General features: G+C 44.4%; 1 protein-coding gene across 1 annotated transcript; it reads right to left on the bottom strand.

Annotated features, from left to right (window-relative positions):
• Nucleotides 1–353: 353 nt before the first annotated feature.
• On the bottom strand, nucleotides 354–7,810 carry LOC125537824 (prolyl 4-hydroxylase 1). Its single transcript, XM_048701141.2, has 11 exons — nucleotides 7,562–7,810; nucleotides 6,597–6,644; nucleotides 6,086–6,138; nucleotides 5,132–5,197; nucleotides 4,858–4,932; nucleotides 4,544–4,618; nucleotides 3,313–3,383; nucleotides 3,148–3,199; nucleotides 2,916–3,005; nucleotides 771–866; nucleotides 354–583 (listed from the first exon to the last, which is right to left on the bottom strand). Exons 1-11 carry the CDS (start codon nucleotides 7,629–7,631, stop codon nucleotides 476–478), a joined length of 804 nt encoding a protein of 267 aa, XP_048557098.1. The 5' UTR covers nucleotides 7,632–7,810; the 3' UTR covers nucleotides 354–475.
• Between the last annotated feature and the right edge of the window lie 5,587 nt (nucleotides 7,811–13,397).

Genomic DNA, 13,397 nt, shown 5'->3' with positions numbered 1-13,397 from the left:
TCACCCAAACACCTGGGCTCCCATCCTTCGCATCTGACAAAAACAAAAAAAATGCAGTTTCAAAGAAAAAATTGCTATGAAATACTGTGAGAGCACTCCATTTTCATATCTTGATTCCACCAATTTTTATATATCCATGACTTATAAATTCCGTTCATAACCACCAGTTAGCAAACCTTATTGCTCCATATTTACCCCACATTTTACTGAAACTCCGCATGTAACATCTCATGTTTGGTGCCATGCAGCGAAGCCCTACCTCCAAGACATTTATGCAAAATGATGCAATTTGAAGGTAAAGATTATGTTGGACAAGATGTTTTTTTCCTCTTAGGAAGATTAGTGCCTCCTGCTGCTAGTAAAGATATCATTCAACTTTTTATTTATTCCTTTAATGTTGTATATCTGTACTACAGATTACAAGGAAAAGAATCCCCTCTCTATTCTGCCTATATGCCAGAATGCCTATCTGCAATCAGAAAGTCATCTTTTGCCTCATCCATTTCGTGGCTGACCACTTTTCCCCTTTCACAACAGCGCATCCGCTGTGAAGGCTGTTCGAGTCTGTGTTACCGTCGAATCCCTGAAACATACCAGTAAAATAAACAGGTGGTAGGGGGAAACCATCAGATCAACCAATTAATTGATCGTTTAAGAAATAGATTGCAAGATAACAAAGAAATACTCTGAAAGAAATACTCTGTATTGATCCACCCTTTTGATGTATGATTTGCTGGTACATGTCTAAAACTAGAGAGAGAATAACTCACCATGCTCCAAAAGAGCACAGCATCTCCTTTGTTTGGCTTCACACATAGTCCTCTGACCATCCTTCCTCCACAACTGCATTCACCACCATCTCCTGCCTGGAACAGAAGAGAGCACACAGCATGAGGGCACCCCTCCCACACCACAAATTGCATAAACCAGAAGACAGCCTGACAGATTATCACAAAGGGAAACGAGCTGCAAAATTCTCTAAAGAAGCCACATAAGAGCATCTCTAGCAGATCCTGTAAAAGACCTGGAACTGTAAAATAACCGTCGTTTCACAGTTTTGAGCGGAAAAAAAAGTCCAATCTAGATCCCGCAAAATGGCCTCGTCCCGTAAAAATTATACAGCTCCCCCTAGAAAAAAGCCCTCACACCCTAGATACCCAGGTTTGGAGGCAATTTTTACAGGGAACTGAAAACGAGAAACAGTTGGCGGAAGGGAACTTTCAGCTCCCGCGCCTTCCATCCTCGACACCGCCCGAGGTCGATTCCGGCCATCCCCGCCGCCGCCCCCGCCCTTCCTCATCTCATTCCCGACGAACCCCCGCTGGCCACGATCCGCACGTGGCCCCCGCCATCCAAACGGAGCCAGCCAAGATGCAGCGCCTCGCCGTGGCCGGCGAACACACAGCACGCGCCCGAAGAAGCTGCCATTGATGGTGTCGCCACGCGCCGTCGCGTGTGTGCTAGCTTAGCCACCGTTGCTGCGCGTGTGTGCTAGCTAGCCGCCGCGTTGCCGCGCGCTCATGCGTACTAGCTAGCCGTTGCTGGCCGTGAGTGCTAGCTAGCCACGAGGCTGGCCATGAGCCGTGGAGAGCTGCCGCACGAGGCTGGCTAGGAGCAGCTCGGCACCATTGCCATGGCCGTGGCTAGGACCCAATTGCAGCCTACGTCTTGTTTTCAGGGTGCTTTATGATATTTCAGGGACTATGTTGTAAATTTAACTGCTGACAAGTGGGCTCCACATCTGGTCCAAAACGAGTTTTATGGGATCTGTTCTGCCGGAACACATGCCATACTGTAAAAGCGTGTTACAGGATACCCTAAAATAATTTTGCAGTATGAGATTTTACGGGATCTGCTAGAGATGCTCTAATACAATCATTTATTGGAGAAATACTCATGAAGGAGAAATACTCATTTATTGGAGAAACACACGCCATACTATATCATGTGAATTATGTAAACAAAAAATGCATGGACATGCTACGAAAGGACGACTACCATTGCCACCGGTATTTCCTGAACATACCTGGAAAATAAAGAAGGCGTGCAATGGTAACCATAATAAAAGACATGTGTACAACGATTCAATTTTAAGGAGTTATGGCATCTCCCATGGACACTTATTTGGAATACCTGGGCTCCTCTGAAATATCAAAAATCTCCGTGTGCTTCACATTCCAAAAAAGGGTGTGGATGGTGGACCAGCTTGAGTGACGCGATATGCTATGAAAAACTGGCTTGGCTTGGTTGACTTTCGCACCAACACTTGGAGTAATGTCACGACGGTCAAAGATTGGTGGTTAGCTATCTCCTCGGAGAGAGGGCCACAAAGAAAAGCAATTCTTTCGGCCGCCAGGCTTGTCTCTGTTGAAGTATATGTGGATTGCCCAACCTTCTCCATCAGCTCGGACTTTCAGTTCTACTAGTTGGTGCATGAAACTTAATATGGTATCAGAGCCAAGAGGTTTTGGGTTCAACTCTTGGCTTTCGTAGTTTAAATAAATAAATTGCTTGTCCCTTTTCTGTACACGTTTAGGATTGCCCAACCTTCTCCATCAGTTAGGACTTTTGGTTCTACTGGTCGGTGTATGAAACTTAATAGTTTCATGGGAGATCTGGAATGAACATAATGTCAAGGTGTCCACCAACACTTGTCTATACCGATATTTGCTACTCAAACGATTAAGACCGAGGCATGGCTTTGGGTGAAAGCGGTGCAGAACACTTGGAGTCATTCATGCCAGGAGAGTAGGCTTTTGCGTGTCGCCACAGTTCTTTGTTGTAGCTCAAATGTCTACTACCTTGCAACACTCTTTCATTTTCATCATTTTCAAGGAAAAAAAGTGCTATCACCATATCGGTCTATATCAGTCAAAAAGCATATGACATAACAAGTTGGTATAAATTCAGCTGACCTGAGGAAAATGGGTTTCACCACCTTCAACTCCATCGGTCAAATACATCAACATTGTAGCAACACGCTGCCCCCCACGTTTGAGGTTGAACTGTAGATTGACCGTCCACAGTGTACATGTTGAAATAATTAGTTTGAAGTATGAAATGACTAACAATAATACTAGTAATATGTAACGACTAGTCTGGTGATGTCATAATAACATATATTTCAATATAAGAAGTTCGACTTACAGTATCAGAGAAGTAATCATGATGCGGCCTGTAATATTGGCTTGGTTCATACCTGTAGTTTAAACTTTAAAGTTAACTTCACAACAGTAGTTTCTCACAAGAAATTACAACAGTAGTCAAGTGAAAAGAACTTCAGAAAATTACAGTCGGAATTCAATCTAGTACCGCAATACTTGGATGAGTTCCCCATTTTCTACAGGTATCTGTGAGAATACAGAAATCCGCTTCTCTATTGCCTGGGGAGAACAAAACAAATGTTAGTAGAAGAAGAATGTAGTATTCAATGACTCTGCCTCAGATTCCAATTTAACTTCTGATAAAGGGATGCAATGTGGCATCAATAGTAGGAATACTTGACAAAGTAAAAGGAGGTCACCGTGACACTGCCAGTGATAGTCAAAAGCTGAATGTATCATTGCTAAGTAGTGCACTAATATACTGCACCTAGTATAGACTATAGTGCCATCATGACCATATAAACATGAATTTAGTAAGTACTCCCTCTGTAAAGAAATATAAGAGCGTTTAGATCACTACGGAAGGAGTAATGTTTAACTGATGTGTTTGATAAGTTCATGGAACCTTATATACTAGACAGTGTAAATCAACATTCAGATCCAATACATAAAGTAATAGTTCCACAAAAACCACATTTCAGATTCAGGCATACCTAGATAAACACTACATAATCTGCAATATCTGTCATGAACGATGGTATTATATATGTTCCATGTGCCACTGATCACATTTTTCGCATCCTGACATATTATAAAGCCTGGTTTTGGTTTTTGCATTTATATAAACATGTCAGCTTGACATAATGTCACCCATGGTAACATGATACTCTATTTCAATCCAGACAAAAGTTCTCAAATTTCCGCCTACGTCAAATCTTGGTCCCATTTTTACTAAGGATGCAATACCTTAGTTTCAACTTAAAGCTAGGACCGAGGATATAATCTCAATAACGCATCATCTTCTTATGGCCTAAGAGATAAAAGGGCAGGATACATAGTTAAATGCAGTTATACGATAACCTGGAGGTGGGCCATTCTAGATAATATTGTTTACAAAGATGAACAAACTTAGGGTAGAAATCTTATGTCATGTAACTTATGAAGAGAACAAGTCTCCTTATTAGTCATGCAGCAAACATATGTCTAGTAGTCTATAAGGTTCCATTAAGGACCCTTTTGTCTCGGCGCGTCACAAAATGACAACCAAGATAATACAACACATAGACAAAAAGTGAACTCATATTATGACACACAAACAGACATTCTTACAAAGTTATTTCTTGCAGAAATAACATAGCTGAAGGCATTAGTGAATGTATTGAAGGGGCCAAAAAGTATGGTAAGTAACCTAGGGTCGAAGTCAAGTAGTGTGAACGAACCTTAATGACTGGAAATTTTCGTTCTTCAGAGTTCACAAACATACCAGAACTTGTGCGAACATCACTCTTTACACCCTGTGGCACATAACAACTGCAGCATTATAAATCTAGAGAAGACAAGCTTTACGGTCTGAACTTGGTGTTATTATGCTCCCCCTAATTCCTATTTGTCCTCTCAGTCTGAGTGGTGAAGTGTATAAACTGGATACGGATTAAGAAAACAGAAACAATGCTGATCTGCTGATCAAATGGAAAAAAGTACTCGCTTTGGGAAGACTGATAATATATTATAACTTCAAAGCCAAACCACATACTTTTCCAGTTGCGACATCAACTACAGTAGAAATCTCGAGCCTTGGTCTAGCAATTTCTCTTAGATAATCACACTCCTGCAGAGATTAGACAAAAAAAAAAGGTCAAGCAATATTTTGTGCATTTTCCATTGTATTGGTCTGGAAAGCATGTCGCATAATGCCTTGGGGTTTAAACAAACTACCACCACAATAAATAAAAATCTTGAAATGAAATATTGTGGAGAAGACCGATTTAGCTTAAACCCAAGTATGACAACCAGAGAAAGGAACAAACCTCTGAACTAAGAAAGTTGTGGAAAACAATTATTCGGGGTTTCCAGCTGATAACTTCAGGCTTCACCTACATATTATAAACACAAATATTTGCTTAGTAAGAGGAAGAGAAGATGTACTCTGGACTTAACATTTTTAACATTTTGAGTATGAATTGAATGATTGCCAAAGAGGACAGCACAACGTAAAACCCATCACACATCATTGACCATATCAAGTGGAGATAGATGGTTACAACCTTACAAGGAAGCACAACATCAACATTTCAGAATATTCTAACCCTAGTCGAGAGCCAGGTGTTACAGGGTCCCAATTCCTACACCCCAAGCTATATGCTATTTATCCAAATATAAAATTACCATACACCAAGAGTGTCCATACAAGAAAGTTCTTCCAAAATTAAAACACGAGAGAGTTCAGTTTAAAGTAAAACAAGTGCATATCCGATTTCACAACTTACCAGTGTTATCCAATCATTTGCACCTGATCAAAATATAGATAAATCCCCAAAAGATTCATGAATGGTATTGAGAAATTAGAACTTTATACTACGGCATTTTTGTGCGACAGAAAAACACTTCAAGCAAAGCAAATCATGGTGTGATAACCAGAAGAAAGAATGTAACTTATGCTTCCAGACCCAAATGATGAATCAAACATCACTGCAACTTTTCAACAAATCCCGATGCAGAAAATTTATTAGAAAAAAAACCAAATCTAGTCACTTAGATAAAATAGAAAAAGGAACATACTCACATTGACAATGTGGAGTTCACAAATTTATTTCATATTTCTGGGGCGACATGATAGTTCACTGATGATGTCATTGAATATAATAATAGACGAATGGAGCTCAGCTATGGTAGTTTGCAAGAATAAAAGCCAAAATAGAAGTCTACGTACAAAGTTACAGAGAAGGCATACAGCCAAAGCCATCAATAATGGCAGAACTTACGTATCCAAGTCGAAGATCTGCTGCCTCTTGATCATTATCAAAATGCCCCGTATCTGCCATGCATAGCACCTAATGTTTGGTTAGACACACAAATACTAACCAAGAAGTACAGCCTATGCCTTTACTCGAGGGCTATATGAAACGAGATTTACTCAGAGACAACATTATACCCAAACTAATGAATACCAGGGTTTAACAGGTTCTGGTTCCACATTTAAATTTTTAAGGAAAAGGTATTTAAGAATGCAAAAATGACTGATCAAGACAAAACGGAATGCTACAGAAAATATATTTTTTCCGGAAAGGAATGTTAAACCTCGCAGCCTCTGTATCCACCGATGCACACAGCAATAACATATTTAAGTTGATGCAAGGCAACGTGGCCAAAGTCATCAACAGCAGAGTACATAAGATGGACAAGAATGGCAGGCTGTTCTTATAAAGGAATCAGGTACAAGGAAAGAAAACACATTTATACTGTTAAATGCAACTTCTAAGAGGATAGACATACGAGAGTGATCATCAAGCCGGCGGAAAAATGCTAACTGAAGCAGGGAACCTGCATTTGGAAAGAAAAAAAAAAGCAAGGATGAAACCAATATACAGTTTTTGAAGCAACACATCTAATAAATGAAAGTGTGAATCAAAGAGCCAGCATTTGTGGAGAAAAGAGCAACATGAGACTAAGATATGACCACTGAAGCAACAAGTGCAATCTTTATTTAATCTGAGAAAATCAAAGGGCATATCATATCCAATCATTACATTATCAGAGTATATACATGTAGTTCCAGACCCGGATCTGAAGAATAATCTGAGATACTATCAGAAAAGTGGCTGGACCACACTGAGCCAAACTAGACACCACGAAGATTTGGACATCATACCACGTGGTTATTGTCTTCTTAACAATATCTCTGAAGAAAGAGAGGATGTAACTTTGCTGGTTCAGCTGGTATTACTAGATGCCAAAACCAACCAAATTCATGAGCAGAGCAATGTTTGACTCAGAGTGCTGGGCATGCATGTGGAAGCAAACAGGCACGAAGCTAATTACGGCCTCACAAATGCCAGGATGCTCCACGCTTCCGCAGCAAGTTCATTTCCCTCCAAGTGATCTTGGAGCAGTCAAATCGACTCCGATCCAGAAGGTGCGGCCTCAATGAAGCCACCGGCACTGTCCATTTATTTCATTTTTGGCAATCCCCCATTAGAGCCAGAAGGCGTAAAATTTAGCGTCGGCTAGCAGCCTAGCCGCATGCAGTCAGTTCGCCCCATTCAACACCCGAAACTCCTCATCGGGACATTTCGCGTCATCAACCAAACCATGAGCGCGAAATCTCCAAGCGTCGAGATTCCAGGTCCGAAGGAGAAAAAGGAACACGGCAGTAGCATATGGCCCGACCCAGATCAAGGCACGGCGAGGCGAGAGGGGAAGCTGAGCAAGGGGGCAAGCGGGGAGGGGAGGGCGCGCACCTAGGACCATGCCGAGGGCGACGAAGGTGAGCAGCGGCAGGAGGCGGCGCGCCCGCGACCGCGTGGCCATCCCCGATCTGTCGCAGGAGGCGAAGGAGGGAAAGCAAATCTAAATCGCCCGGCCGCCTGCGCCGATGGTGCTGGGTCTTTTTTTGCCGACTGAGGAATTCCGGCGGATTGGGTGGGTTTTGAGGCAAGCTACTGCTAGTCAGGTCGGCGCGACGACCACGTTGGAATTGGTCAACCATCCGCTGCTCGGCTCGGGCGGATGTTCTGTCAAAAAGTCAAAAGCCGGCCAACCCCGTGACTCCACGTACTCTACGTCGGACACGTTGCCGTCTCTGCCACTGTGCTGTTTCTTTTGACAGCCAACACGGCACGACATGGCGAGGGCGGGAACAGCGCGCGAGTCGACGCCGCGATGGACGACGGAGACGATGTGATGCACCTGCGGCCGACCAAGGGTTGCATCAGCTCGGCGACGGCGTTCTGGTGGAGGGGCCGTGGCCGTGGAGGTGGCAGACATCTCCCTGACGACGCCGAGGGTGCATGGTGGAGCGGCGTTCGCCGGGTACGTCAGGTCAGGGGGCGGCGCACTCGGCACTCGCTTCTTCCTCCAGCACCACCACGCCAACACAAGGCCTAGGCAGCCGCTCGACCTGCGTGGTGGCTTGGAAATTTACAGTGTACCACTGTTTCACGGGAGAATATCGTAGGAAAACCATCATGCTGATCAAGACCTGTGAAAAGTGTTCATAATCATCATGTAACCTAATGCACTTCATGGCATGATCTCACATATAGTTGCAAGGCCAAAAACTCATCTAGATTATGACCTTGCAGTACTCTAATCTACACCCCGACGGCCGACCTATCGCCCGTGCCGTCAACGTCACCGTGTGGAGGCTCGGTCTCCCGTGCATGAGGCTCAATTTCCTGGAGATTGAATCTCGGCTAGATGCGTAGCTCGTCGGGCCGCCGGTGACAATCGAGTCGAGCCCGACCAATTCGACTACCCGCATTGTTGTTGACAAGCGGGACAACATCAGAGAGAGCGACGAGGAGGCAATGGCAGCGTTTACTAGGGCACATCCTAGCATGTGCAAGCTGAGACGAAGTTCTACTGGAAGAGGGACGGCGAGCAGTCGAAGCGCAAGGATGACGACGAGGCAAGGCCTTTGTCACCACAGGCCTAGAAGAATACGAACGCAGGAGCCTCCTGTGCTCGATTCTGACGGTGACAGTGATGGGTCCGATGATATCAAGTAGGAGAATATGTAGTGTTTGTAGTTTGCTTGTCATAGGTTAAGTTGGTAGTTTAAGTCGCATGTCGTGTTTGAACTATGTTTGTAGTTTGCATGTTTTAACTGTTGGGGAACGCAGTATTTCAAAAAAATTCCTACGATCATGCAAGATCTATCTAGGAGATGCATAGCAACGAGAGGGGAAGAGTATGTCTATGTACCCTCGTAGACCGAAAGCGGAAGCGTTAGGAAACGCGGTTGATGTAGTCGAACGTCTTCACAATCCAACCGGTCAAGTACCGAACGCACGACACCTCCGCGATCTGCACACGTTCAGCTCGGTGACGTCCCTCGTACTCTTGATCCAGTTGAAACCGAGGGAGAGTTTCGTCAGCACGACGGCGTGATGACGGTGATGATGAAGTTACCGACGTAGGGCTTCGCCTAAGCACTACAACGATATGACCAAGGTGGAAATCTGTGGAGGGGGCATCACACACGGCTAAACAATCAACTTGTGTGTATATGGGGTGCCCCCCTCCCCCGTATATAAAGGAGTGGAGGAGGGGAGGGCCGGCCCTCATAGGGCGCGCCCAAGGAGGGGAGTCCTACTCCCAGTAGGAGTAGGTTTCCCCCCTTCCTAGTAGGAGTAGGAGAAGAAGGAAGAGGGAGAGAGAGGGAAGGAAAGGGGGGCCGGCCCCCACCCAATTCGGATTGGGCTTGGGGGGTGCGCCCTCCACCTTGGCCGCCTCCTCCTCTCGCCCACTAAGGCCCAATAAGGCCCATTGACTCCCCGGGGGGTTCCGGTAACCTCCCGGTACTCCGGAAAATGCCCGAACTCATCCGAAATCATTCCGATGTCCAAACATAGCCTTCCAATATATCGATCTTTATGTCTCGACCATTTTGAGACTCCTCGTCATGTCCGTGATCACATCCGGGACTCCGAACTACCTTCGGTACATCAAAACACATAAACTCATAATATCGATCGTCATCGAACGTTAAGCGTGCGGACCCTACGGGTTCGAGAACTATGTAGACATGAACGAGACTCACTTCCAGTCAATAACCAATAGCGGAACTTGGATGCTCATATTTAGGTTTAACACCAATCCCGATGGTAGAGGGAGCGTGCGATGTTTGATCACATCAACCTTGGAAACACTTCCAACACATATCGTCATCTCACCTTTAGCTAGTCTCCGCAGCCTTTTATTTCGAGTTACTAACACTTAGCAACCGAACCGGTATTTTTTACCCTGGTGCTACTAGGAGTACTAGTAAAGTACACAATAATATAACGTATATTCAAAATACCTCTGTCGACCTTGCCAGCCTTCTCATCTACCAAGTATCTAGGGTAGTTCTGCTTCAGTGACCGTTCCCCTCATTACAGAAGCACTTAGTCTCGGGTTTGGGTTCAACCTTGGGTTTCTTCACTAGAGCAGCAACTGATTTGCCATTTCATGAAGTATCCCTTCTTTCCCTTGCCCTTCTTGAAACTAGTGGTTTAACCATCAACAATTGATGCTCCTACTTGATTTCTACTTTCGCGGTGTCAAACATCGCGAGTTGCTCAAGGATCATCATGTCTATCCCTGATATGTTATAGTTCATCACGAAGCTCTAATAGCTTGGTGGCAGTGACTATGGAGAACCATCACTATCTCATCTGGAAGATTAACTCCCACTCGATTCAAGCGATTGTAGTACTTAGACAATCTGAGCACATGCTCAACGATTGAACTTTTCGCCCTTAGTTTGCAGGCTTAAGAAACTTGTCAGAGGTCTCAAACCTCTTGACGTGGGCACTAGTCTGAAATCCCAATTTCAGTCTTTGGAACATCTCATATGTTCTACGACGTTTCAAAAGCGTCTTTGGTGCCACAATTCTAAACTGTTAGCATTACGCACTGAACTATCACGTAGTCATCAAAACGTGTACGTCAGATGTTTCCCAACATCTACAGACGACGCTCGAGGTTCAGCACACCGAGCGGTGCATTAAGGACATAAGCCTTCTGCGCAGCAATGAGGATAATCCTCAGTTGACAGACCCAGTCCGCATAATTTCTACTATCAACTTTCAACTAAATTTTCTTTAGGAACATATCTTAAACAGTAGAGCTAAAGTGTAAGCTACGACATAATTTGCAAAGACCTTCTGACTATGTTCATGATAATTAAGTTCATCTTATTATTTAATGAACTCCCACTTAGATAGACATCCCTCTAGTCATCTAAGTGATACATGATCCGAGTCAACTAGGCCGTGTCCGATCATCACGTGAGACGGACTAGTCATCATCGGTGAACATCTTCATGTTGATCGTATCTACTATACGACTCATGTTCGACCTTTCAATCTCTTGTGTTCCGAGGCCATGTCTGTACATGCTAGGCTCGTCAAGTCAACCTAAGTGTTTCGCATGTGTAAATCTGGCTTACACCCGTTGTATGCGAACGTTAGAATCTATCACACCCGATCATCACATGGTGCTTCAAAACAATGAACCTTCGCAACGGCGCACAGTTAGGGGGAACACTTTCTTGAAATTTTAGCGAGGGATCATCTTATTTATGCTACCGTCGTTCTAAGCAAATAAGATGTAAACATGACAAACATCACATGAAAATCATAAAGTGACATGATATCGCCAATATCATCTTGCGCCTTTTAATCTCCATCTTCGAGGCGTGGCATGATCACCTTCGTCACCGGCATGACACCATGATCTCCATCATCATGATCTCCATCATCGTGTCTTCATGAAGTTGTCTCGCCAACTATTACTTCTACTACTATGGCTAACTGTTAGCAATAAAGTAAAGTAATTACATGGCGTTTTTCATTGACACGCAGGTCATACAATAAATTAAGACAACTCCTATGGCTCCTGCCGGTTGTCATACTAATCGACATGCAAGTCGTGATTCCTATTACAAGAACATGATCAATCTCATACATCACATATATATATATATATATATAATTCGTCACATCCTTTTGGCCATATCACATCACATAGCATACCCTGCAAAAACAAGTTAGACGCCCTCTTATTGTTGTTGCATGTTTTACGTGGCTGCTATGGGTTTCTAGCAAGAACGTTTCTTACCTACGCAAAACCACAACGGTGATATGCCAATTGCTATTTACCCTTCATAAGGACCCTTTTCATCGAATCCGATCTGATTAAAGTGGGAGAGACAGACACCCGCCAGCCACCTTATGCATCAAGTGCATGTCAGTCGGTGGAACCAGTCTCACATAAGCGTACGTGTAAGGTCGGTCCGGGCCGCTTCATCCCACAATGCCTCCGGATCAAGATAAGACTAGTAACGGTAAGCAAATTGAACAAATCATCACCCACAACTGCTTTGTGTTCTACTCGTGCATAGAATCTAGGCATAGACCTAGCTCATGATGTCACTGTTGGGGAATGTAGAAATAATTCAAAATTTTCCTACGTGTCACCAAGATCAATCTAGGAGATGCTAGCAACGAGAGAGAGGGAGTGCATCTTCATACCCTTGAAGATCGCTAAGCGGAAGCATTATAAGAACGCGGTTGATGGAGTCGTACTCGCGGCGATTCAAATCGCGGAATATCCGATCTAGCGCCGAACGGACGGCGCCTCCACGTTCAACACACATACAGCCTGGGGACGTCTCCTCCTTCTTGATCCAGCAAGAGGAGAGGAGAAGTTGAGGGAGAACTCCGGCAGCACGACGGCGTGGTGGTGGAGTTTGTGGTATTCCTGCAGGGCTTCGCCAAGCTCTACGGAGGAGAAGGATGTAACGCCCCAAGACCGGAGCTTCAGATGCCTTCTAGGGTTTCCGGGTTTCGTTGTGTGTTTTGTTTGGTCCGTTGCATTTCATCTTTGCATCATGTGCATTGCATCATGTCATCATGCAACCCGTTTTAGAACTCACTAAATAAATTGCATGGATCTTCGGTCCATTTAAACCAAGGGAATTCACATGGTGATTCTCTTTATAACATATCCTCCCGATATTAGGGAGCTATATCAAATCTTCCATTTTCAGAATCACCTATAACACACTTGCAATTTATCACATGCCCTTTTCCGCTTCAAGTTTGGTCCCCAAACTTTTCCTGTAATTTCTTTCGTCACTTCCCCGAGCTCCACCTAAATTCTCAACATTTCTGGTGCACTTCAAAACCCTAGCCCTAATTCAAACCATTTGATTACACTCAAATGAGTTTGAATTCATATCTTCGGATCTTGCCACTTCTAATTTTCTCGGACCATGCACATTTTTAAGAGTACGGGAAAATTGTCCTCGTACCCAGATTCCGCCCCTACCGTCTCTTTCTTTTCCTTCTCTTTCTCTGTTTTTGTTTTAAAAAGGAAAAGAGTGAGAGAGGAGGAAAGCCAGCCCAGCAGGGCCTCCCTCCCTCACGTGCCGGCCCAAGGCCAGGCCCAATCAGCAGCCCAGCCGCACCCCACTCCTTTTCTAACCCTAGCCCGATCCCCTCGTCATCTCCCTCTCCCTCGTTTCTCTCCCCTGCTGCTGCCAGGAAGCCCGATTCCCTCGATCCCATCTTCCCCTCGATTCCTCTC

Source organism: Triticum urartu, chromosome 2A, assembly GCF_056163025.1.
Source record: "Triticum urartu cultivar PI428250 chromosome 2A, HENAU_Tu73, whole genome shotgun sequence".
Lineage (NCBI taxonomy): Eukaryota > Viridiplantae > Streptophyta > Magnoliopsida > Poales > Poaceae > Triticum > Triticum urartu.
The sequence above is the reverse complement of the archived record's forward strand: the minus strand, read 5'-3'. Positions and strand labels throughout refer to the sequence as shown.